At 35.3% G+C, this 27,354-nt stretch overlaps 1 protein-coding gene across 1 annotated transcript; it reads left to right on the top strand.

Annotated features, from left to right (window-relative positions):
- Positions 1 to 8,441: 8,441 nt before the first annotated feature.
- On the top strand, positions 8,442 to 25,727 carry LOC117077671 (ubiquitin-conjugating enzyme E2 variant 1-like). Its single transcript, XM_033201363.1, has 3 exons — positions 8,442 to 8,585; positions 25,054 to 25,192; positions 25,567 to 25,727. The coding sequence occupies exons 1-3, from the start codon at positions 8,442 to 8,444 to the stop codon at positions 25,725 to 25,727; spliced, it is 444 nt and encodes a 147-aa protein (XP_033057254.1).
- Positions 25,728 to 27,354: the final 1,627 nt, after the last annotated feature.

The following is a 27,354-nucleotide window of genomic DNA, read 5'->3' on the forward strand; positions in this document are numbered from 1 at the left end:
ACAAGAAATGCAAAAAAGGGAAAATATCTAGGAATATACCTAGGAATCTCACCAAGGAGGTGAAAGATCTCTACAAGGAAAACTCCAATAAACTGCAGAGGGAAATCATACATGACACAAACAAATGGAAACACATTCCATGCTTATGGATTGAAAGAATCAATATGCAAACATGACCATACTGCCCAAAACAATCTACAGATTTAATGCAATTCCCATCAAAATATCAACATCATATTTCACAGAATTAGAAAAAAAATCCTTGAATTCATATGTAATAAAAAAAGAGCCTGAAGAGCCAAAGCAATCCTCAGCAAAGTGACAAATCAAAAGGCATCACATTACCTAACCTCAAATTCCATTACAAGACTGTAGCTATCAAAACAGCGTGGTAGTAGTATAAAAGTAGACACATAGACCAATAGAACAGAATAAAGAACCCAGAAATAAAGCCAGGTACATACACCCAACTGATTTTCAACAAAGCATACAAAAATATTAACTTATTTAATAAATTATGCTGGGAAAACTGGCAAGCCACTTGTAGAAAAATAAAACTAGATCCCTGTCTCCCACTTTAAACAAAAATCAACTTGAGATGGATTAAGACTTATATATAGGACATGAAACTATAAAATTTTAGAAGACAACGTTGGAAAAACTTCTAGACATTGGCCTAGGCAAAAAATTCATGACTAAAACCCCAAAAGCAAATGCAACAAGACCAAAAATAAATAAATGGGACCTAATTAAAGTAAAAAGCTTCTTCACAGCAAAAATAATAGCAATAATAATCAGTAAACAGACAAACTACAATGTGGAAGGAAATATTTGCAAACTATTCATCTAACAAAGGGCTAGTATCTAGAATCTACAAAGAACTCAAACTTATTAGCAAATAATAATAACAGTAATAATCCCATCAAAACATGGGCAAAGCATGGTAGTGGTAATAAAAATAGGCACACAGACCAATGGAACAGAATACAGGATACAGAAATAAAGCCAAATACTTACAGTCAAGTGATTTTTTGCTTCAAGTGATTTTGTTTGCTTCAACAAAGCAAACAAAAACATAAACTGGGGAAAGGACACTCTACTCAACAAATGGCGCTGGGGTAATTGGCAAACCATATATACAAGAATGAAACTGAATCCTCATCTCTCACCTTACACAAAAATCAACTCAAGATGGGTCAAAGACTTAAATCCAGGATCTGAAACCATAAAAATTCTAGAAGATAACATCAGAAAAACCCTTGTAGACACTGTCTTAGGCAAATACTTCATGACCAAGAACCCAAAGCAATTGCAACAAAAACAAAGATAAATAGATAGAATTTAATTAAACTAAAAAGTTTTGCACAGCAAAAGAAATAGTCAGCAGAGTTAACAGACAACCCACAGAGTAGGAGAAAATCTTTGCAAACTATGCAACCAACAAATAACTAATATCCAGGATCTACAAGGAACTCAAATCAGCAAGAAAAAAAATAAACAATCCCATCAAAAAGTGGGCTAAGGACATGAATAGACAATTCTCAAAAGAAGATATACAGATGGCCAACAAACATATTAAAACAATGCTCAACATCACTAATGATCAGTGAAATAGAAATCAAAACCTCAATGAGATACCACCTTACGCCTGCAAGAATGGCCATAATAAAAAAAATCAAAAAATAATAATGTTGGCATGGATATGGTGAAAAAGAAACACTTTTACACTGTTGGTGGAAATGTAAACTAGTACACCCACAATGGAGAATGGTGTGGAAATTCCTTAAAGAACTAAAAGTAGATCTATCATTTGATTCAGCAATTCCACTACTGGGTACCTACCCAGAGGAAAAGAAGTCTTTATACGAAAAAGACACTTGCACACGCATGTTTGTGGCCGCACAATTCACAATTGCAACAATATGAAACCAGTCCAAATTCCAATCAATCAATGACTGGATAAATACAATGTGATATATATATATATTTCATGGTATACCATGTGATATATATGTGAGATATCTATATATAGATATGTATGTAACCTGTCCATAGTCACACAGCTATATATCTATATATAGATATCTCACATATATATCACATGGTATACCATGAAATACTATTCAGCCATAAAATGGAATGAAATAATGGCAGTAGCAGCAACCTGGATGGAATTGGAGACCATTATTCTAAGTGAAATATGGAATGGAAAACCAAACACTGAATGTTCTCACTCATAAGTGGGAGCTAAGCTACGAGGATGCAAAAGCATAAGAATGTTACAATGAGCTTTGGGGATTCGGGGGAAGGGTGGGAGGGGCGTGAAGGATAAAAGACTATGTATTGGGTACAATGCACTCTGCTCACATGATGGATGCATCAGAATCTCAGAACTCACCACTAAAGAACTTATCCATGTAACCAAACACCACTTGTCCCACAAAAACCTATTGAAATAAAAAATAAAAATTTTAAAAAGCAATTAAGAAGAAAGTGGACAAAAGCCATGAATAGACAATTCTCAAAAGAAGATACGCAAATGGCCAACAAACGTAAGAAAAAAATGCTTATCATTAGTAATGATTGGGGAAATGCAAATCAAAACCACAATGGGATACGACCTTACTCCTGCAAGAATGCCCATAACCAATAAATAGAAAAATAGTAGATGTTGTTGGGAATGTGGTGGAAAGGGAATGTTTTACACTGCTGGATAGGACGTAAATTAGTACAACTTCTACGAAAAACAGTATGGATATTTCTTAAAGAGGTAAAAGTAGTTCTATTATTCAATCTAGAAATCCCACTACTGGATATCTACCCAAAGGAAAATAAGTTATTATACAAAGAAGACATTTGTACATGTATGTCTATAGCAGCACAGTTCATCATTTTAACAATGTGGAACCAAACTAAATGCCCATAAACTAATAAGTAGATAAAGAAAATGTGGAATACTACTCAGCCATAAAAAGGAACAAAATCATGTATCTTGCAGCAACTTGGATGGACTTGAAAGCTATTATTCTAAATGAAGTAACAGGAGTGAAAATCTAAAACCATATGTTCTCACTTTTAAATGGGAGTTAAGCTATCGAACACAAAGGCATAATAATGATATAATGGACTTTAGAGACCCAGAAGGAGGAGGGTAAGAATGGGACTCTGGAAAAAAACTACCAGTTAGGTACAATGTACACTTCTCGGGTGATGGGTGCACTAAAATCCCAGAATTCACCACTCCATAATTCATTCATGCAACAACAACAAAAAAACACTTGTACCCCAAAAGCTATTAAAATACAAATATTTTAAAATTTAAAAAATAAGTTATTTCAAAGTCCAGCCAGATTTAAGGCAAGAATTAACATTTAGTTAGATTGGATCCTCCTATTTATTATTATTTCTATTCATAATATATTCATAAAATTATTCCTGTTTTATAAAAGAGAAAACAGAATGATGTATTGAGAAATAAGCTAAAGTATGTAACCTGCTCATAGTCACACAGCTAATGAATTTTTGAAACAGTGTTTAAATTTAGATTTGTCTGATTTCAAAACCACTTTCTTCATACTATTCCACACACTCTCACCTTCACATTGGCAATAACTCGGGAAGGTAAAAAGTAAAACAATAATATGAACAGCTAACATCTTGAAAGCTGTCTGCCAGGTAGTGAACTAAGCACTTCCCATGCATTATTTCAACTTAACTAATTTTAAAGTTTTAGAAACCAAGATCCAGAGGTCTTAAGTAATATGTTCAAGGTCCCATAGTAAGTGAGTAACCAGGATTTGAACTTAGGCTGTGTGATTCCAGGGTCTACTTTTTAAAACTTTATGACATATTCAAACAGAAGAGTATTGTAAATATATTAGCTCGATTTTGGTATTCAAAGTCAGGATGCCCCTAGACCTTCATTCAACTAGGATGTAAATGCCCAATTAGGAAGTTGTGTTCATACTTTAAATTTATTGTACTGGTTTTGTTCCTAACACTCCATGAGAAGATACTCCAATGCCCATCAAAGGGGGTAGAGAGGGTTTTGTTCATGGATAATGCCATTTGGCAGAAGGATATCTCCTGCAGCATGCGGTGCCTGTTTTGAAGGAGCAACATCTGGCTCAGAGCCCAAGGTAATATTCTGGACTCAATTATATAAATTTATGCCACACGGCCCTAGATTAACTCACCAACATCATCTGAACTGGTTCATTTTCTGTAATCTTCCCTAGCATGGCCTTTTTGTTGTCTCACAGAGCTCCTACATAACTAATCAGTTCCATATCCTTTCCTCTCTTTGATTCTTCAAGGGAAAAAAAACACAGCAGTAAGTTGCATGTATTTGTTCCCAAGCTTGTGACATATCTGAAGGACTTCAAGTACTGTTCAGTTCTCTAGAAATCCAATTCACATACATAAAAATAAGATACAAAAGATCAGATCCCTTGATATATTAATCGAGTAGTTTTACCTGTAATTATGCTTGCTGTAGAAAGGTCAGGGTTTGAAATGGTACAATAGATTGACCAATCCTCCACTCATACACTACTCATTTATAAGGTTTGTGTCAGAGAGAAATAAAGGTCTGATAGCTGTGTTCTCAGTGTCCTACGTTCCACCTGACCTTGCCATTAAGGAATTATTCCTCAGGGGATACCCCTGCATCTGAGGCATGTCTAAATCAGGTACAAGGTGATGAGGTCAATAGCTCTCTACATGCAGAAGTGGATAAATTATGGCTTTTGGGACAAAACCAACCTGCTGTTTATTTTTGTAAATAACATTTTATTGCAACACAGCCACACCTATCACTTTATATATTAACTGTAGCTGCTTTTCCATTGCAACAGCAAAATTTAGTAGCTTAAATAAGAATGCATATCCTGAAAAAATTGAACATGCTTACTATCTGGCTATTTACAAAAAAAAAAAAAAAATGTCAATACCTGGTCTACAGCAATAACTGTCTTGGAGTCTACAAATGAACACAACATTAACCAATATAAACAAATGTTCATCAGATGCCTTCTGTTCTCCTCCACCCTTCTGTTGCTCTCTCTCCCTCTTCACTGAAGAACCCAAAAAGAAGACATCCCATAAAATGTAATGTGGAGTTTTTAATCTACAACCATCTGATTTTTGATAAACCTGACAAAAACAAGCAATGGGGAAAGGATTCTCTATTTAATAAATGGTGTTGGGAAAACTGGCTAGATATATGCAGAAAACTGAAACTAGACCCCTCCCTTGTACCTTATGCAAAAATTAACTCAAGATGGATTAAAGACTTAAACATAAGACCTAAAACCATAAAAACCCTAGAAGAAAACCTAGGCAATACCATTCAGGACATAAGCATGGGCAAAGACTTCATGACCAAAACACCAAAATCAAAGGCAACAAAAGCCAAAATTGACAAATGGGATCTAATTAAACTAAAGAGCTTCTGCACAGCAGAAGAAACTATCATCCGAGTGAACAATCTACAGAATGGCAGAAAATTTTTGCAATCTATCCATCTGACAAAGGGCTAGTATCTAGAATCTACAAAGAACCTAAACAAATTTACAAGAAAAAAAACAACCCCATCAAAAAGTGGGTGAAGGATATAAACAGACACTTCTCAAAAGAAGACATTTACGCAGCCAACAAACACATGAAAAAAAAGCTCATCATCACTGGTCATTAAAGAAATGCAAATCAAAACCACAATGAGATACCATCTCATGCCAGTTAGAATGGCAATCATTAAAAAGTCAGGAAACAACAGATGCTGGAGAGGATGTAGAGAAATAGGAATGCTTTTACACTGTTGGTGGGAGTGTAAATTAGTTCAACAATTGTGGAAGACAGTGTGGCAATTCTTCAAGGATCTAGAATTAGAACTACCATTTGACCCAGCAATCCCATTACTGGGTATATACCCAAAGGATTATAAATCATTCTACTGTAAAGACACATGCACACGTATATTTATTGCGGCACTATTCACAATAGCAAAGACTTGGAACCAACCCAAATGCCCACGAATGATAGACTGGATAAAGAAAATATGGCACATATGCACCATGGAATATATTATGCAGCTGTAAAAAAAGGATGAGTTCATGTTCTTTGCAGGGTCATGGATGAAGCTGGAAACCATCATTCTCAACAAACTAATACAAGAACAGAAAACCAAGCACCACATGTTTTCACTCATAAGTAAGGAGTTGAACAATGAGAGCACATGGACACAGGGAGGGGAACATTACACACCTGGGCCTGTTCGGGAGTTGGGGGCTAGGGGAGAGATAGCATTAGGAGAAATACCTAATGTAGGTGATGGGTTAATGGGTGCAGCAAACCACCATGGCACGTCTATACCTGTGTAACAAACCTGTACATTCTGTACATGTATCCCAGAACTTAAACTATAATTTTAAAAATTGTAATGTGGAGTTTTTTAAGGGGACATGTGATCTCAATAAGTGGAACAAAGAATGAAATGCTGGAAAAACTTCAAAATATTGAGTATTTAGTTAGTAGGGTTGAATTGAAAGAAGGAAAAACTTAGGGTTTCAAGCAGCATAAGGGCACTTAGGATATTGGGAGAGAGGATTATTTGGAGCATGACAGGCTTCTAGTGCCTATTTTAAAGTTTTACTAGAAACTTCATGACTCATACACAGCATATATGAAGTTAAAAAAAAAAAACCTCTTATTTGGACCATGTATTTCTTCATGCATGCATTGATTTTTTCAATATAGTTTTGAACCAGTCACTAGGTTAGGTGCTGAGAATACAACAGTGAATAATCAGTGCTGTTACTGTTTTAATGCTGGCTACAGATTAGTAGGAAAAACAGGAAATAGAAGAATCGTCACAAAACTATATAATTCTGATTAGCACCACACAGGAAAATAAAGGATGTTCTAAGAGTATATAATAAGAAATACTGATCAAGATTGGGAGCTTAAGGGTGGGTTATCAATAAAAACAATATTGATTAAAAACATTTACGCTAAGACCTGAAGGGTGGATAGCAGTTATATGAATATCACTTTCTCCAATCCCTATTCTTGTTTGATTAGAATAAGACTACTGTAGGTAGGAACTTGGCATCTTCAAGGATCTGAAAGAAAACAAGATTTCTTAGGAAGAGTGAAAGAATCATTACATTAAGTATGTAAACATAATCCAAATCACATTGGATTTTGCAAGCTCTAGATTTTTATTCCAATGATACAACTTGTAAGCCGTAGAGCATGATGGTTTTATTTATAGCTTTCTTCTAACACTCCAGAAAGAAGGTAAAGAATGGCCTGAAAAGAATGAGAGGCCAGAGTTTATATAGGCAGGAGACTTATGGGCTCTGGAAATGACTTCTGACTCTGCCCTTTCAATCAGGTGATTTTCTTCTCCACATTCTGTACTCTTTTGCCTACTTTTTCTTCTTCCTGGACTTCCTCTCTTCCTCTCTAAATTGTCCACTGGCTTTGGATTTCAGCTCTCAAGCTTATGCTATTCGTTTTACTGCTTAGCAACCAAATGGGCTCTGAAAGACTGGCCTGGAAAGCTAATACCACTTAAACTGTTGAAACATAAGTTGTATGCCAGGCTGTTTGTCTGCAAGAGTAAATACCTTCTGTTTGAAGGTTAGAGAACATTGTACTACAGGTCTTGGCTAAGCAGGTGCCCAATACTAGGTTATTGATAGGCAGTGGACTCTGCCTTGCCATATAAATGGAAAAATAACAGATAGGTTCAACTCAAGGACAAAAGATAAAGAGTGTGTGTGTGTGTGTGTGTGTGTGTGTGTGTGTGTACACCCCTTAGGCCTCCTCCTTCTTTCAACTGAATTATAACACTCAATCTCATGTCCATCAATTAATACCCACACCATGGGCTTTCTGACTTTATCCTCTCCTATTCTCCTTTTCTCCCTTTCTTATTTGTTGTTTGTTTCATAGCATTTCTCTTTTTAAGGAACAAGATGCTTTAACACTAACTAAATAATTTTGTTTTCAGCATGCAGATGGAAAAGGAATCTGTTTGGTACCAGGGTACTTCCAAGCTCGCTATGTATGGAACTACCTACTTGGACTATATGAAAGCCTGACCTGTGCAAACGTTTACAATTGCAGACCGAAACACCACAGCCTACTATGATTTTGTTAAAGTAGCCTGTAGGCCCCATATGTTATTGCTGCCCTTCACCAAAAGTGTAGCCTAGCTCTTGTGTCGCAGTAACCATAGCTTGAATGGTTGTGATGCAAATTTCCATTTAACATAGATTTCCAAGACTTTAGTGATGTCCTACTTGTTTCAAGAAATATACATCTATAAAACTTTCTTTTCCTTCCACCTGGGAACCAAGGAGTAGGGTGACAGTGAGCATTCTGTTAGGTCTAGGCCCTCCACAATTCTGTCCTGCAGTTTCTTACTTTACAAGATGTCTTTCCTCTTCTCTGCTTTCATGCTTGATGGTAAGTCCCATGGCCACAATGAGAAGGAAAATGAGTATACAAGCACAAAACAGCCTCTGCATTTTCCTGGAGCTTCTGAGGGATTTACAGTTGAGGTACTCAATTTCCAGGTGAGATATCCAGGTGCCTCTTAATGCAGCAGGGTCCCCAATTGCTCTGGGTAACTTGATATCTCTCTGTTCTTGCTCTACTTGTGTTCTGATCTAGCCTGAACCTGGAGCTGCTGCTGATTCCTCCTCTAGGTCCATGGCACTTCCATCACCCTTTTGGCAATGAAGTCTACACTACTCTTTTGTGTGAACATGCTTCTAAATTTTGGCCTTATTCCAGCTTGTTTCTTCCCTACCAGCTTCCCTTTGTGTTACATATCTTGAACAGTATCTCGCTTTGTTACTGTTCCACAGATACAGTTTCTTCTATTGAAGGTTAGTGTCTCCTTAAAGAGTAAGGCAGCATATCATAGCCACACACTCCTAGGTAATGACGCTGGTCCATAGGAAGATTAATGCCTAACATATGGGGTTTTATATATGAAACAAGCCAACCAAGTGAAAGTGTCTAGAAAGAAAATAGAGGGAAAAAATTATTTTTCATCCCTTATTTTGGGAACTGCTATGGGATTTCCATGTATGATCTAATTTAAATCTCATGAGAACATGATTAGAAAGCTACAATTAGCCCCATTTTAATGATAAAGACATGAGGTTAACAGAATCTAGAGGTAGCTCATCCAAGGTCCCAAGGCTATAAATGTGTCTGATACAATGTTCCATCTCTTAACCATTACATTGTACTGTTTCTGCACTTATTAAAAATAGGAAAATGAAGAAATACTTGAAAAGTAAAACCAGCCATTTTTACTTAAGAGAGTCATGTAATTACAAGTGTTCAAAAGAGGCAATTTTGAACACTTGGCCTTCTGTATATGGTGTACTGGCTGTGGATTATCAAACAATTGGTTAGATAAGACAAGAGTAAAACTTCCTCTCAACAACTAAGATTCTAATTATGCTGTATTTGGTAATGGTGATGTTTCACATGACAAATATTTATCCCTTTGCTGGATTGAGTAGTGCACAAGAAGCTAAATGGGGTTATAATAATCAGCTTTATCTGTGATAAGTCTAGATTTAAAAACTAGATTTGTTTCTAAAGCTAAAATTTGGCCTCCTACTCCCTCACTACAAACCAATTTTTGAGATAACTGGCTGCTAGTAAAAGGTAGACATACTTTATTTGTTCAGGTGAATAAATTAGAAAAATGACAAAATATTAGCTGGGCTTGCAGAAGGAAGCCACCAGGACTGACAGTCCAAGACAGAAAAAAGAAGAGAGAGAGATCAAAGAGCTTTAGATAAGCTTACCTTGTTTTTTCTACACATTTATTTTGTTTTTTTTTTTGGGGGGGGGTAAAACACAATCCTTGAGAAGTAGAGTGTAGGAATGGAGAGATAAACTGGAAATATTCTCCCCTAGACTCCTCTCCATAGCTCCCTTCCTCAATCAAAGAGAAACAAAATCCTTTTTGTATGAAGTCATAGGCACAAGAAAGATGAAAAACAGTCCTGCTCCCAGGGAATTATAAAGATGTACTTTGTTGATGAGGCAGCAGAATAGAAGTCAAACTTATATCTCTAGTTAAATTGTTAGGGCTTGAATCCTGGCCTTGATAATTACTCTGTAACACTGAACAAGTCACTGTAACACTGAGCAAGTCATTTAATCTCTCTGTGTGTCAATTTGCTTAAACACAAAATGATAATTACAGGAAAGGATTTGGGAACATGATGACAACAGCAGCACAGGTTTTGAATCTCTGAATTCTCAGAAATAAACATAACAGCTAGATATCAAATTTAAAACTCATGCCTAACACTTGCAACAAAGTAGGTAACAAGATATTACCACAATCCCAAAATACAAGCAGATGAGCATGATTAATACCAACATGGTAAGAACAGTATGATGTCAAGAATTGTTCAGAATAAACAACAGGGCATTTGATTAACCTAAGAACACATAGGAAAAAAAAGTTTGCTAGAAATACAGCTGACTTGAACTGAGAATAGCAGCTGAAACCGGTTGGGAATAGAAGAAAGTAGATAAAGATATGATATAGATGATGTTAAATAAAAACGATGTAGCCCTGAATTGGAATTAAAAGTATACATATTAACTCATGAGGTATTATCTCTGTCTAGCTACATATCTAACTATCTCCTCCAGCTCTATCCATGGAAATCACTAGAAACATTAAACAAGAAGCAATAAGCACTCTAACATTCACATTGTGGACTTGAAACACCATGTTCCATCAAAAGAAAAGCATTTTAAAGAATTGACTGATTCCAGGTCAGGCACATATTATCATATAAAATAGTGAGTATGCTACCAAAAACTATTAGGGTCATGTTAAAAGAACTCACAGACTATTTTTAACTCAAATTTATTAAACAAGTATGGGAAAGTGAGCCTTAAAAAGGATTACAGTAGGGGCATTATGACAGCAAAATGTCATTATTGGCAGCTCCAAGCTCTCGTTCTCCCACAGAAAAATATTTTTAAAAAATTTTAAAGGTGGAATTTATCAGATCTAACCTTGTCAGAACGCTGGAAAACAGTCAAAGATTTAGAGCAACTAAGAAAACAGTGAATCAAGAAAAGGGCAATTTAATAACACAAAACTTTGAGGAATTTTTTGGTAGCCCTTGGCATGCTCTCTCTAGTATGGTAATAATCTTGAAGAAGGAAACCTGCATTCCCAGTATGGGAGACTGATTACAGGATATAAAGGGAGCAGAACAGACTTCATTCACAAGTTAGTGTATATGCCTGTTCTAACCTTCCTGGAGAATACTTGAAAGAGAGACACAAGATAATCATCCCTGTTTCCCTTAACTTAGAGGTCAGGCTGAAAAAGTGACAGGCTTTGCAAAAACATTCCGCAAGCTGAAATATCCAGCAGAAATCTGGAGCAAAAAACATACAATAGTCCACCTAAGTGTATTCCATCCAAAAGAGGAGAGACTTTTGGGGAATCAGTACATTTAAAAGGACCTGTATAATCAGAAGAATCAACATCGTTAGAAAGACCATACTGCCCCCCAAAAATCTCTAAATTCAATGTGATTGCTATCAAAATAACAACATTTTTCAAAGAATTAGGAAAACAATTCTGAAATTTATATGGAATCAAAAAAGAGCTCGAATAGCCCAAACAATCCTAAGCACAAAGAACAAAGCTGAAGGCATCACATTACCTGACTTCAAATTATACTATAAGGCTATAGTCACCAAAATGATGTGGCACTGATATAAAAATGGACACATAAATCTATGAAACAGAGTAGACAACCCAGAAATAAAGCCACATACCTACAGCCAACTGATATTTGACAAAGTCTACAAAAACATACACTGAGGAAAAGACACCCCATTCAAAAAATGATGCCAGGAAAATTGTATTGACACATTCAGAAAAATGAAACTGCCCCCCCTATCTTTTTACTATATACAAAAATGAACTCAAGGTGGATTAAAGACAAATATAATACCTGGAACTATAAAAATATTAGAAGAAAACCTAGGTAATACTCTTCTGGACATTAAACTTGGCAAATAATTCATGATTAAGACCTCAAAAGCAAATGAAACAAAACAAAAATAGGCAAATGTAACTTAATTAAACTAAAAGGTTTCTGCACAGCAAAGGAAATAATCAACAGAGTGAACAGACAAGTTGCAGAATTAGAGAAAATATTTGTAAACCATGCACCCATCAAAGCACTAATACCCAGAATCTACAGGGAACTCAAAATATCTCAACAACAACAACCAAAACACCCAAGGAACCCGATTAAAAAGAGGGCAAAGGACATGCAAAGACATTTTTCATAAGAAGAAATACAAATGGCCAAGAAGCATATGAAATAGTGCTCAACATCACTATTCATCAGAGAAGTGTAAATTAAAACCACAATGAAATACCACCTTCTACTATTCAGTATGACTGTTATTGAAAAGCCAAAAAATAACAGATGTTGGTGAGGATACAGAGGAAAGTGAACCTTTATACTCTATTGTTGGGAATGTAAATTAGTACAAGCTCTATGGAAAACAGTATGGAAATTTCTCAAAGAACTAAGAATTGAACTACCATTTGATCTCACTACTAAAAAGAACCACTTCTCTTCGTTTTTGTAGATTCGCTTTGTGCAGAAGCACTCCTTCCAAACAATAATCCCACTACTGGATATCCACTCAAAAGAAAAAAAAATCATTACATATTAAATATATGGGCTGTTTAATGTTTATTGCAGCACTATTCATGATAGTAAAAATATAGAACTGATCTAATTGATCATTAATTAATGGTTGGATAAAGAAAATGTGATATGTATATAATGAAATACTACTCAACCATAAAAAAGAGTGATATGTCTTTTGCAGCAACATGGATGGAACCAAAGGTCATTATTTTAAGTGAAATAACTCAGGAACACAAAGGTAAATACCACATGTTCTCATTTATGAGTAGGAGCTAAATAATGTGTATAAACATGTATAGAAAGTGGAATAATAGACATGGGAAACTTGGAAGAGTGGGAGGATGTTAAGAAAATGAGGGTTGAGAAATTACTTAATGGATACAATGTACACTATTTGGATAATGGATATAGTAAAAGCCCAGACTTCACCATTAGGGAATATATCCATGTAACGAAACCACTCTTATCGCCACTAAATCTATAAAGAAAAATTCAAAATTAAAAAACATATATATAAATAACCCACATATACAGGGAAATTTAGAAAGCCACATGCATGCTGAGAAAGGACCTGAGATGATGCTATGCTATCAACTAAGACTGATCCTTAAGGTCAGTTCTATCATGGTTAAATATGGAAGGAGTGCTTTTGTACAAAGCAAATCTACAAAGACTAATAGAAGTGAGTCTTTTTAGTCTGTTTCTTGTTCTTTGGATCTTTTTAGCTCTTGGCATTCAAGGAACTATCTGTCAAATATTAAGGAAACACATACATAAGGAAGTAACTTACACATAGCAATGAATATAGAATTTACAAAATAGTTTGGGAAAGTCACTAACAAAAGAACTGCTAGCCTTCCACAACAACAAAAAAACAAAACAGTAAACCCTGGGTGACGGGGGATAATCTGATTTCCAGACTTACCACATTATAATATTCAAATGTTCAGTGTTTAACCCCCAACTCCCCCAAAATAAAACCAAAGGTATAAAAACAGCAAAGTATGGCCTATTTAAAGAATAAAATAAAGAAACTATACCTGAGGAAGTCTAGACATTGAACTTACTAGAAAATGCTTTAAAACAACTGTCTAAATATAGTCAAAGAACTAAAGGAAACATGGACAAAGAACTAAAGAAAATAGGAGAAACAATATATAAACAAAGTGAAAATATAATAAAGGGATAGAAATTATGAAAAAAAATCTGGAGCCAAAAATTGTAAAAACTAAAATTCATGAGAATGGTTCAACAGCAAACTGGAGCAGACAGAAGAAAGAATAAGTGAACTTGATGATAGTACAATTAAAATTATTGACTCTAATGAGAAAGATAAAAGAACAAAGTAATGTGAACCAAACTTAAAGAGTCCTGTGGAACACCATCAAGTGGGGCAACACATACATTTTAGAAGTTCCAGAAGGAGAAGAGAGAAAGACAGGAATAAATAATATTATGCATAAATAACAGCTAAAAATTTCCCAAATTTCATGAAAGATATGAATCTATAAAGTTAAGGTAAATGAACTTCAAGTAGTGTGAGCTCAAAGAGACCCACATTACCATATTATAATCAAACTGGTGAAAGGCAGAGATGAAGAGAGAATCATAAATACAGCAGGAGAGAAGTGAAACATCACATACGAGGGATTACCAATACATATTTCTCATGTAAAACTGTGGAAGCCCCAAAAAACAACTGTCAACCAAGAATTCTATAACTGTCAAAACTATCCTTCAAAAACAAAAGAGAAATGAAGACTTTCCCTGATTTTAAAAGCTTGAAGTAACTTCATACCACTAGAAAAACTCGAAAAGAAATACCAAAGGGATTCCTCCAACAGGATACACTACAACTCAACAACAACACAACAACAACAACAATTCTCTATTCAAAAACGGGCAAATTATTTGAGTAGACATTTCTCCAAAGAAGATATATGACTGGCCAATAAGGACATGAAAAGATGCCTAAGAACACTAATCATTATTAAAATGCAAATCAAAACCAAAATGTAATACAAGTTCATACCCATTAGAGTGGTTATTACCTAAAACAAAACAAAAAATGTCAAATATTGGCAGGATGTCGAAAAACTGAAACTCTTGTGCATTGTTGATGGGAATGTGCAATTGTGCAGCTACTGTGGGAAATATTATGATGGTTCCTCAAAAAATTAAGCATAGAATTATCTTATGATCCAGTGACTCTACATTTAGGTATATATACAAAAGATTTAAAAGCAGGGACTTGGACAAATATTTATACACCAATGTCCATGTTCATAGCAGCATTATTCACAATAGCCAAAATCTGGAAACAGCCTGAGTATCTATTGATGGATGAATATATTTTTTTAAATGTGGCATATACACACAATATAATATTATTTTGTCTAAAAAAAATTTAATATACACTACAATATGGGCAAACCTTCAACACATTATGTTAAATGAAATTAGGCAGGCACAAAAGGACAAATATTGTATAATTCCACTTATACCAAGGGAAGAGAGAGACCCTCTCATATTGTTTTATATTGTTTTATATTCAGAAATGGAAAGAGAAGCGAAACTAAAGGCAGGTAGCCCAGTGCCTAGGAACCAGACCCAAAACCAGGTCTGGGCCTGCCGGACCTAAGCCTGGTAGTTAAAATTCGACCCCTGACCTAGCAACTGATGTTATCTATAGATTCCATACATTGTATGGAAGGACATTGTGAAACCTCTCATTCTGTTCTGTTTCACTCTGACCACCAGTGCTCACAGCCCCTGTCATGTACCCCCTGGCTTGCTCAATCGATCATGACCCACTCACGCGGATCCCCTTAGAGTTGTGAGCCCTTAAAAGGGACAGAAGTTGAGCACCTGAAGAGCTCAGATTTTAAGACGCTAGCCTGCCGATGCTCCCAGCTGATGAAAGCCACTCCCTTTACTATCTCGGTGTCTGAGGGGTTCTGTCCATGGCTCGTCTTTCTACAATATGAGTTCCTAGAATATTCAATTCACAGAGACATAAAGGAGAATAGTGGTTACCAGCAATTGTTGGCAGTGGGGAATAGGGAATTATTTAATGGGTACAGATTTTCAGTTTGGGGTAATGACAGTTCTGGAGATGGATAGTGGTGACAATCACACAACAATGTAAATGTTCTTAATATCACCAAATTGTACACTTGAAAACAGTTAAAATGGTAGGTTTTATGTTATATGTATTCTACCAAAATAAAAATTTTAAGATACATAGACAGATAGATTGATACATAATAGATAGACACATAGATAGATAGATAGATAGATAGATAGACAGACAGACAATAGACAGCAGAAGATAAATAAGAGTGTATGATAGAAATGACAAGTAAGCCAAGGGTCAGAAAGTTCAAGTCCACATTTGAGAACATTCAGGAAAGCACTTCAAAATGATGTATGTGTAACCAAGTTTATACCCTGTTCTTTCCTACTTTCTTATTAAATTTTCTATGAATATATAGAAAAAGTGAAAAAATTAATAATAATGAAAAAACACTGAAAATGAATATCAGAGTTTGGAAGGAAGGTCTACTAAATAAAAGATCCAAAGAATTGAACTAAAGTTAACAAACAGTGGCTGAAACATGGGTTCTACTTAAAACAGCAAACTTGGGCTTAAAGTTGATAAGGTGCTTTGAGTTACACAATAGGCACTGAAACAAATATCCAAGGTCTGTTAGGATATTTATATCCAGTCCTCTACTACTCAAGTACCAATATTGAGTAAGGCAAAATATGATACACAGGCCATACACCTAGTACCTCCCTTGGCAGTATGGTTTTCAAAACTACAATGCTGTGCATCAAATCAGAAATATGAAGAGCACAGGTAGTAGTGAAGACTTGTAGATACAATTTTTCATTTTTATGTTTGTGTTTTTCCTATCCCAGTGTCAGAAGAAGTAGTAGAAAATTGCAGAGCTGTACAGTGTAAATATATCTGTTACTTCAGAAGTTGAGTTAGGAAACAGCCACACAAATCTTTCTCCCGGTTTAAAGTCCAAGGATAGGGATGCCATGTTTTTTCTTTCGTGTGCATTAGTTTGTTTATTTTAACTACTATAAAAGTGAGAAAATATTGTGAAATGGTTCTATGAAGTGGTATACCTATCTCTCAATTGTAGTAACTGCTTCTGAGCCAGGTATTGGCTCTTTTAGAAGAGAGCTTCAGTTTTGTTTATTGGTATTTATGATTCAGACTATCTGGCAGTCTTCTCCCAGTGGCCAGTAAGTAGGTCCAAGGAGAGAAAAGAGAAAACATTTACAAGGAGCCCATGGAAAAGTGCTAAAAATTCTCTATGCTTTGATTCTTCAATACAATTTTAAGAAGAAACAGTCTTTTAGGCTCAAGCTTATGGCCTCACAGAAAAAAACATTTAATGAGCCAGGCATGGTGGCATGTACCTGTAGTGCTGGCTACTTAGGAAACTGAGGCAGAAGCATCACCTGAGCCCAGGAGTTTGAGGCTGTAGTCTCCTATGACTGTGCTTGTGAATAGCTACTGCACTCCATCCTAGACGACATACTGAGACCCTGTCTCTTAGAAAAAAATGTTTCAGTATAATTTAAAAACAGAGAAACAGAAAGATATAGATAACAAAAACAATGCAAGGAGATGTAAATGCACGAATGGTTAAAAAGAACAGAAATCCAAACAAACAAAAACTGACATAAATATGTGATATGAAGAAAATCTAATATTGTGTCTTTACCCTGCATTCTTCAAAATTAAGAATGAGTATAAAACAAAACAAAGTATAAATTAGTAAATAAGCACGGAAAATGGAAATTGAAACTATAAAGTTTAGGTGTCCTAAAGAGGGAACAAAACCATTTGAAATGAATAACTAGATATCAGAAATAAAATTCTCTGGTTCTAAGGAAACAATGCTTAAGAATAGGAAGAAAAATGTCAACTTTTGTTCTGGATGAATTAATAGAAAATTAGGCCTGTATGTAGACACGAACTAGTAAAATTTTGGATTTGAATATGCATAAAACATCCTAATATATTCAAGCAAATAAAATTGGGTTACTCTTCCAGATATACCAACCTGATTTTTACTCCCTTCTTAAAATAATGGCATAAGAAGATACATATTTTAACAAAAAGGTATATTTTCAAACTATTACCTTTCACCATTCTATGTTGTTTCCCCAAAACAGAACACATTAACTAAAGTACACACAAATCTGCTATGAAAATTGGGCAAATATGCTTCATAGATGGCACAAATAACAAGAAATTTATCTTTGAAATAAAAATTGAGCTTTTATCTACTCAAACCTTTGCCCTGAAAAAACAGTGTGGGATCACAAGCATTATTCTGATCTTGGAAAACCACTAATAACTTCAATAATAGGAAGATGTGAGTTTTGGTATTTTATAAGATGGAGGACATGTTGCTGGGACCTTTTTAGCCTTACACAACCTTATTAGAAACAGCTACACCAACTTTAAGGACAAATATGGCCACAACAAATATAAATCATTTGGTATCTCCCTAGAATAACTGTTTCTTGACATAGTAGATAACTTCCCTAACCTGTAGAACTGTTTCTATTTCCTGTTTTGTTTCTTTGCTTTACGATCTTCTTTAACTTTATCCTCACTATTGTATTATGAAAGAATTCAAGTAATCAGAAAAGATTAAAGAATTTTGCAGTGCACAATTGTATATCTGCCTAAATTATACAATCACCATTTTACTATTACTTCTTTAATTTTCAAATTTAAGGTATATTTTAAATATAGTAAAATGTATCCTTTTTGGCATTAGTTATGCCAGCTTTGTCAAACACCTTCAGTTGTATATTACCCACCACAAACAAGAAAGAGAACTTTATTTTATCCTTTAAATTCCCCCATACCCATTTGTATTCTATCCCCATCCCCCCACTCCCAGACCCTAGCAATCATTGGTCTGTTTTCTATCCTGAGTGTTACCAAATTTAACAAATAAAAATACATGTTTTTGAGAATACTTATACTATTTTAAATAATTTATCTGAAGCTTTTCTGTACTTATCATTTTGCTGCCCTATTAAAAAAAAATGCAGCCAAACCCAAACTTCAAATACATTCGTTCCTGTATTTTCTTCCATAAGATTTATTGTATTCTATTTTACTATTAGGGCTATAGTCCAATTTTAATTTTGCATTAGACATGAGATTTATGTTAAGGTTCCTTTTTTTCTTTTTTTGAATAGAAATGTTTAATTGTTTTGGCCTATTTTCTTTAAAATATTATTGTTTCTCCATTTAACTGCCTTTGTACCCTTGTCAGAAATCAAATGGTCATATCTCTGTGGGTCTAATTCTAATCTCTCTGTTCTGTTCCATTGATCTTTTTTTTTTTTTTTTTAAATCAATGCCACACTGTTTCGATTACTTCAGCTTTAGAAAAAGTTTTGAAATTATTGTTCAAAATATTTTGGCTATTCTAGTACCTTTGCCTTTTCATATGAATTGTAGAGTTAGTATTTTTTAATTTTTTTGAGCAGAGATCCTGTAGGGAGTTTGATTGACATTAACTTGACTCTATAGATTTATTTAGAGAAGAGTTTACATCTTCATCACAATGAGTCTTTGAGTTAATGAATAAAGTATATCTCCTCATTTATTTGGTCTTTAGAATCATTTTTAATATATCAGCAATAACACACATATGAAAATTAGATATATTACCAACTATACAAAATAAAATAATTATTAGAGAATAATACGAACAGTTGTGCACCAAAAATTAAGTAGACTAGATGAAATAGAAAACTTAGAAATGCAGAGCTTACCTAAACTGGCTCAATAAAAAACAGAAAAACTCAACAGGTCTTTAACAATATATATATTGAATCAGTAATAAAAAATCTGTGAAAAATTTAAAAAACAAATAACACAAATTCTTCTCAAACTCTTGCAAAATATAGAGCAGAAACCATGTCCTAACTCATTATATGAGGCTAGGCTTGCCTTGATTCCAAAGCCAGAAAAAGATATCAGAACAAAATAAATTTACAGACAAATATTTCTTATGAAGTTAAATGCAAAAATTATCAAGAAAATACTAAGAAACGGATTCCAACATCATATTAAAGGATTATACACCATTACCAAATGGGATTGAACACAGGGATACAAGGGTGGTTCAACATAAGTAAATCAATCAATGTAATATACTACATTAATAGAACAAAAGATTAAAAAAATGATCTTCTCCTTGGTGCACAAAAGGCATTTGACGCAATCCAATATACTATCAAGACAAAAGCACACATAAACTAGGATGTGGGTAGTGATGATGGTTATGCAGCATTGTGAATATAATTAGTGCCACTGAATTGAATTGTACACATGAAATGATTAAAATTACATAAGATGTCACAACTGAAAATTTAAAACAAATATTACAATGAATTAAAATGATTAAATGCGTTAAATCCACGAGTACATATTTATATTCAAAGATAAGTGAATTGTTCAACTTTGGAGCTTCACCCTTATTTTATGTTGAAATAGGTAAATAAAGGAAAAGATGAAGCATTTATCTTGCCACTTCTATATGAATTTTACCCCTCCATAATCAATTAGGAGATGAACTGATGCATCTATTTATAAGTAAACAAGTGATAGTAGAATTAGAACTTTTGCCATTATCAATCGTAGTGAATTACTCAGTCTAGACAGTCTGCATTAGTAGCTGTTAACATCACAAATAGAGAACCAAATATCATGTTCTTTATGATTAAAAAATACAACACCACCTACGGTTTTGCTAAAAAGATGAAAACTGAGTCTAACTTGAGCTACACTTCAGGTCCAGCCTCCAATTTGCAGAAAAGACTAAAGACAGAAAAATGTGCTTAATTACATCATGAGTATACAATATATTCTTTGGATTCTCCACAAAATAAGTTTTAATAAAAGCAAAGGTTTAAAGGAAAAACATACTGATTAAAAAAAATTTATAAAAATGTTTCATAAAAATTGATAACTAAATATAAGGAAGCTGCTACTATAAAAATAAGATAGGTGTTATTCTAGAGAGAGAGGGGAGAAGTTTTTGAATGGACAGCAAAATTGGAAGGACTTATGGGGTTGGTGGTATGATTCTGTTTCCTAACTTGGGTTGGGTACACAGGAGTTTGACTTATAATAAGTCACTATGCTATATATACCTTCAGTGCATTTTCATAATTCATTTCATTTTGCAATAACATATTACAAATAACTCATTTACAGAGAGAAATGTATTCACAACATTTTTGAAGTGGCAATATTAATGGTACTACCTTAAGGGAGGAAGTTGTAAGAGTTAAGTGAGAGTATTTATAAAGCACTTTGATATGACTGGCATGTTTAAAATTCTATTTTTAAATTCTACTATTATGGCACATCTTATTTATTATTCCAAAACTAACAGTTAAGTTGATACATAGTTATATTACCAATTTAAACACATTTGCTACCTCATAATTAGCACAACCATAGAGGTAATACGTTCATCCTTATATAGGGACATGACCAGCTTTTGCCCAAATATGGGCAAAATATGTACTGTTAAACTACAGTCATATACCACTTAATGATGGGGATATGTTCTAAGATATCTTTCCTTAGGCAGTTAGTTGTTGTGCAACTATCAGAGTAAATTTTACAACCTAGATGGTATAGCCTACTCCACACCTAGGCTATATAATATAGCCAATTGCTCCTAGGCTAAAAAAGAGTACAACATGTTACTGTTCTGAATATGGTAGGCAATTATAACACAATAGTGAATGTTTGTGTATTTAAAAACATCTAAACATAGAAAAGTACAGAAAAATATGCAACAAAAGATTTAAAAAGTACACCTGTATAGAGCACTTACTGTATAATAGAGCTTGCAGGATTGGTAGCTGCTCTAGGTGAGTCGTTGAGTGGTTAGTGAATTTGTGAAGGCCTACACTGTACACTTAGGCTACACTAAATCTATAAAAGAATATTTTTCTTCCTTCAATCTTAAGTTAATTGTAACTTTTTCCCTTTAGAAAAGGTTTTACCCTGTCATCCAGGCTGGAGTGCAGTAGTGCGATCGTGGCTTACAGCAGCCTCTACTTCCCAGGTTCAAGTGATCCTCCCACCTCACCCACAGGAGTAGCTGGAACTACAGTCCCAAACCACTATGACCAGCTAATTTTTAATTTTTTTGTGGAGACAAGGTTTCACTATGTTTCCCAGGCTGGTCTCGAACTCCTGAACTCAAGCCATTCGCCTGCCTCAGCCTCCCAAAGTGCTGGGATAAGAGGTATGAGCCACTGTGCCCAGCCTATAAACTTTTTGACTCTTTTATATTAACAATTAACTAAAATACAAACACATTATACACCTGTACAAAATACTTTCTTTCATTAATCTTATTTTATAAGCTTTTTCTATTTTTAGTTTTTTTTTTTTAACTTTCTAAAATTTTTGTTAAAGTAAGACAACAACATTACATAGCCAAGGCCTATACAGAGTCAGGATCATCAGTATTATTGTCTTCCACCTCCACATCTTATCCCACTGGAAGGTCTGCAAGGGCCATAACACACATGGAGCTGTCATCTCCTATGACAGCAGTGCTTTCTTCTGGAATAACTCCTGAAGGACCTGCCTGAGGCTGTTTTACAGTTAACTCTTTTTTAAAAAAAAATAAGTAGAAGGAGTACACTCTAAATAATTTTAAATTATAGTAAATGCAGGCTGGGCACTGTGGTGATGCCTGTAATCCCAGCACTTTGGGAGGTCAAGACAGGAGGATCATTTGAGGTCAGGAGTTCAAGACTAGCCTAGGCAACATGGAAAAACCCCATCTCTACTAAAAGTGCAAAAATTAGCTGGGTGTGGTAGCTAATACCTGTAGTCCCAGCTACTTAGGAGGCTGAGGCAGAAGAATCATTTGAACCTGGGAGGTGAACAGGTTCAAACTTTTCAGTGAGCAGAGATTGAACCACTGCACTCCAGCCTGGGTGACAGAGCAAGACTCTGTCTCAAAAAAAACCAAAATATACTAAATATATAAACCAGTAACACAATTATTTATTATCATTATCAAGTATTAATATTATGTACTATACATACTTATATAATATGTGCTCTATTTTTATACAACTGGCAGCATGGTAGGTTTGTTTACATCATCATCACCACTTGTGAGTAACGCGTTGTGCTACAACTTTAAGACAACTGTGACTGACATCACTAGGCAATAAGAATTTATTTTTTTATTTTTTTTTTTATTATACTTTAAGTTCTAGGGTACATGTGCATAACGTGCAGGTTGTGTACATATGTATACTTGTGCCATGTTGGTGTGCTGCACCCATCAACTCGTCAGCACCCATCAATTCGTCATTATATCAGGTATAACTCCCAATGCAATCCCTTCCCCCTCCCCCCCCCATGATAGGCCCCGGTGTGTGATGTTCCCCTTCCCGAGTCCAAGTGATCTCATTGTTCAGTTCCCACCTATGAGTGAGAACATGTGGTGTTTGGTTTCTGTTCTTGTGATAGTTTGCTAAGAAAGATGGTTTCCAGCTGCATCCATGTCCCTACAAAGGAGGCAAATCATCCTTTTTTATGGCTGCATAGTATTCCATGGTGTATATGTGCCACATTTTCTTAATCCAGTCTGTCACAGATGGACATTTGGGTTGATTCCAAGTCTTTGCTATTGTGAATAGTGCCGCAATAAACATACATGTGCATGTGTCTTTATAGCAGCATGATTCATAATCCTTTGGGTATATACCCAGTAGTGGAATGTCTGGGTCATATGGTACATCTAGTTCTAGATCCTTGAGGAATTGCCATACTGTTTTCCATAATGGTTGAACTAGTTTACAATCCCACCAACAGTGTAAAAGTGTTCCTATTTCTCCACATCCTCTCCAACACCTGTTGTTTCCTGACTTTTTAATGATTGCCATTCTAACTGGTGTGTGATGGTATCTCATTGTGGTTTTGATTTGCATTTCTCTGATGGCCAGTGATGATGAGCATTTTTTCATGTGTCTGTTGGCTGTATGAATGTCTTCTTTTGAGAAATGTCTGTTCATATCCTTTGCCCACTTTTTGATGGTGTTGTTTGTTTTTTTCTTGTATATTTGTTTGAGTTCTTTGCAGATTCTGGATATTAGCCCTTTGTCAGATGAGTAGATTGCAAAAATCTTCTCCCATTCTGTAGGTTGCCTGTTCACTCTGATGGTAGTTTCTTTGTGCTGTGCAGAAGCTCTTTAGTTTAATGAGATCATATTGTCAATTTTGGCTTTTGCTGCCGTTGCTTTTGGTGTTTTAGACATGAAGTCCTTGCCCATGCCTATGTCCTGAATGGTACTACCTAGATTTTCTTCTAGGGTTTTTATGGTATTAGGTCTAACATTTAAGTCTCTAATCCATCTTGAATTAATCTTCGTATAAGGAGTAAGGAAAGGATCCAGTTTCAGCTTTCTACTTATGGCTAGCCAATTTTCCCGCACCATTTATTAAATAGGGAGTCCTTTCCCCATTTCTTGTTTCTCTCAGGTTTGTCAAAGATCAGATGGCTGTAGATGTGTGGTATTATTTCTGAGGCCTCTGTCTGTTCCATTGGTCTATATCTCTGTTTTGGTACCAGTACCATGCTGTTTTGGTTACTGTAGCCTTGTAGTATAGTTTGAAGTCAGGTAGCGTGACGCCTCCGGCTTTGTCCTTTTGACTTAGAATTGTCTTGGCAATGCGGGTTCTTTTGGTTCCATATGAACTTTAAAACAGTTTTTTCCAATTCTGTGAAGAAACTCATTGGTAGCTTGATGGGGATGGCATGAATCTATAAATAACCTTGCCCAGTATGGCCATTTTCGACGATATTGATTCTTCCTATCCATGAGCATGGTATGTTCTTCCATTTGTTTGTGTCCTCTTTTATTTCACTGAGCAGTGGTTTGTAGTTCTCCTGAAGAGGTCCTTTACATCCCTTGTAAGTTGGATTCCTAGGTATTTGATTCTCTTTGAAGCAATTGTGAATGGAAGTTCATTCATGATTTGGCTCTCTGTTTGTCTGTTACTGGTGTATAAGAATGGTTGTGATTTTTGCACCTTAATTTTGTATCCTGAGACTTTGCTGAAAACTGTCTCTCAGACCACAGTGCAGGCAATAAGAATTTTTAAGCCCCATCATAATCCTAATGGGATCACTGTGGTATATGCCATCTGTCATTGACGCCTCGTTGTGCAGCATATGTCTGTATCTGTTTTGCGATAATAATGGTGAGTTAGAACAGCAATGCAAGATGGCAGCCACCACGGGCTCAGACTATTTATGAAAACCAAATATACAGCCTTAAAATAAAATATGGACCTAAATCATTCCCTTTTGTAAAATTTGTAACAAAATTTAACATGAATGGAGTCAATAGTTCTTTTTTTAAATTTCAATAGGTTTTTGCAAAACAGGTGGTGTTTGGTTACATGAATAAGTTCTTTAGTGGTGATTTCTGAGATTTAGGTGCACCCATCACCTGAGCAGTGTACACTGTACCCAATATGTAATATTTTGTCCCTAACCTCACTCCCACCCTTTCCTCGAAGTCCGCAAAATCCATTGTATTATTCTTTTGCCTTTGATCCTCATAGCTTAGCTCCCACTTATGAGTGACAACATACGATGTTTGATTTTCCATTCCTGAGTCACTTCACTTAGAATAATGGTCTCCAATTCCATCAAGGTTGCTGAAAATGCTATTATTGTTCTTTTCATGACTGATATATATATATATATATATCACAATCGTTCTAATGGAGTAGTGAACCCAAGAGCCATATCAATGCTATCAAAATGGCAAAATTCATGTCGTATTAAAGTTTTCCTGCAAGAGCCTTGGCACCTAATGATGTCTAAAAAAATTACGAAACTCCCTCAGCCGACTGAAGGTCAGTGTTATAGCAATTAATCAAAAATAAAAGAACACAGGCCTTCCTCCTTCCCCCCACCATTCAATTAAGGAAGTCTTCATTTTCCACAGTAGTAAATTTTCTAGATATGTCTTGTAGACCTCAAAGTTCAGGAAAGGAAATTCCTATTCAAAGGAAATTTACCTTAAGATACTATAAGTGACACTAAATTTTTGTCCATTTCAAATACGTAAGTTGTGTTATAACAAATCATCTCATCAAGTGTAACTACTGTCCACGTAGTTGAACTTCTGGAATGAATACAATATATTTGAATTGTTCCCGCCATAACTAGTGGGACACATCTAACTTAACCATGAAAAGACATATTGCACAATCATGTTGTTGTTAATTACATGGCCTGAGATCTCTGCCTTTTCTTGCTAGCCCTCACCTTCCCTGCAACAGCCCTCTAGCCTGCGGCCTTGTTAGATTAGATGTGAAGGTTTCAGGTCACAGCCTGTGGGACTAATGGGGGGTGTGTGGGGTGCTTTAGATGTATCCCTGGTTTCTTCCTTTAAGTCTTAAATAATACCCCCTCCATGTCCTGTCCCTACATTCCTTCACTTCCACTCTCGGCCAAAGCATAGATTGTAACCCCTCTGATCCCCTCTGAGATTGGCCTTCAGTGAGTAATTTAGTGCTTTCCCCATATTTTCTCTTCCCCACCTTTATGGAGGGTTGCTGCTCTTTTCTCCCACTTCCTCAAGTTCCTTTCTGTACCATCACTACCCATTGCTTTCTATGACACTTCCTTGCTTTGACCAGAAGCCATCAGGAAATGATGGAAAGACTCTTTAACTGCTCTGGTTAAATTTTGGAACTGCATTTATTCACTCTCCATCAGCCTAAGAAATGAATTTTGGGTTCTCAGCTCTACCACCCTCTGCTGTCATCATCAGCTGATGGGTTTTTTAGCTCAGGTTTTGATAAGGTGAAAATAACAGTCACCAAGTTTATTCAGAACTCTCAGCTGTCAGAGTCATTGGTGGTTAAACTTGGAAAAAGACCACATGAAGATATGTGTAAGCGCACATGATCCCTCTGAATTATTTTCTTTTTCTGTAATTGTTTTTGCTTCTAAAAGTTGAATAAGTATTAAACAGGGCTTTCTTTTGGTCATCCTTGCAGTCCATTGTGGCCTAGTCTGGAATCTGACAATTTGAACAAAAAGAACTTGAAATTTGGTACATACTTCTTTGGTTTTGGTGCTGCTGCTTCACGAGATCCTCAGCAGGGGTTTAACAAATAACTTGGTGTGCACAGCAGGTCACTGTTGGTGGGTTTGACTTTCTGGCAAATTGTTGTATTTCTCCACTTTCTGTTTAGGACTACTAAATGCTGAAATATGGACGAGTACAGAAATAAAAGTAATTCATTGTGTAAAAATAAATAAATAGTGGTGACTTGGAAAATTAATTCAATTTTAATTATGAAGCAAGTGACACTGAACAAAGTACTTTGCCATTTACAAGCCGTGTAAAATTTTGTGTGCAAGGAATAACTATTCTGTTAAGCCACTGAAATGTGGGGGACATATAGCAGAATCGTCTTAACTCAGACATGTGAGCAAGTTATTTAACATCTTTGTGCATCAGTTTACTCCAATAAAATGGTTAATAATCC

Source organism: Trachypithecus francoisi, unplaced genomic scaffold, assembly GCF_009764315.1.
Source record: "Trachypithecus francoisi isolate TF-2019V2 unplaced genomic scaffold, Tfra_2.0 Lachesis_group6, whole genome shotgun sequence".
In the NCBI taxonomy this organism is placed as follows: domain Eukaryota; kingdom Metazoa; phylum Chordata; class Mammalia; order Primates; family Cercopithecidae; genus Trachypithecus; species Trachypithecus francoisi.

Excerpts from the sequence above, each read along its gene's own strand:
- LOC117077671 (XM_033201363.1), top strand. The coding sequence starts at position 8,442 with ATGTCTTTCCTCTTCTCTGCTTTCATGCTTGATGGTAAGTCCCATGGC. Across the intron at positions 8,586-25,053 it reads TTGAGGTACTCAATTTCCAG|AACAGCAATGCAAGATGGCA; the intron begins GTGAGATATCCA and ends ATGGTGAGTTAG. Across the intron at positions 25,193-25,566 it reads TAACATGAATGGAGTCAATA|GTTCTAATGGAGTAGTGAAC; the intron begins GTTCTTTTTTTA and ends TATATCACAATC.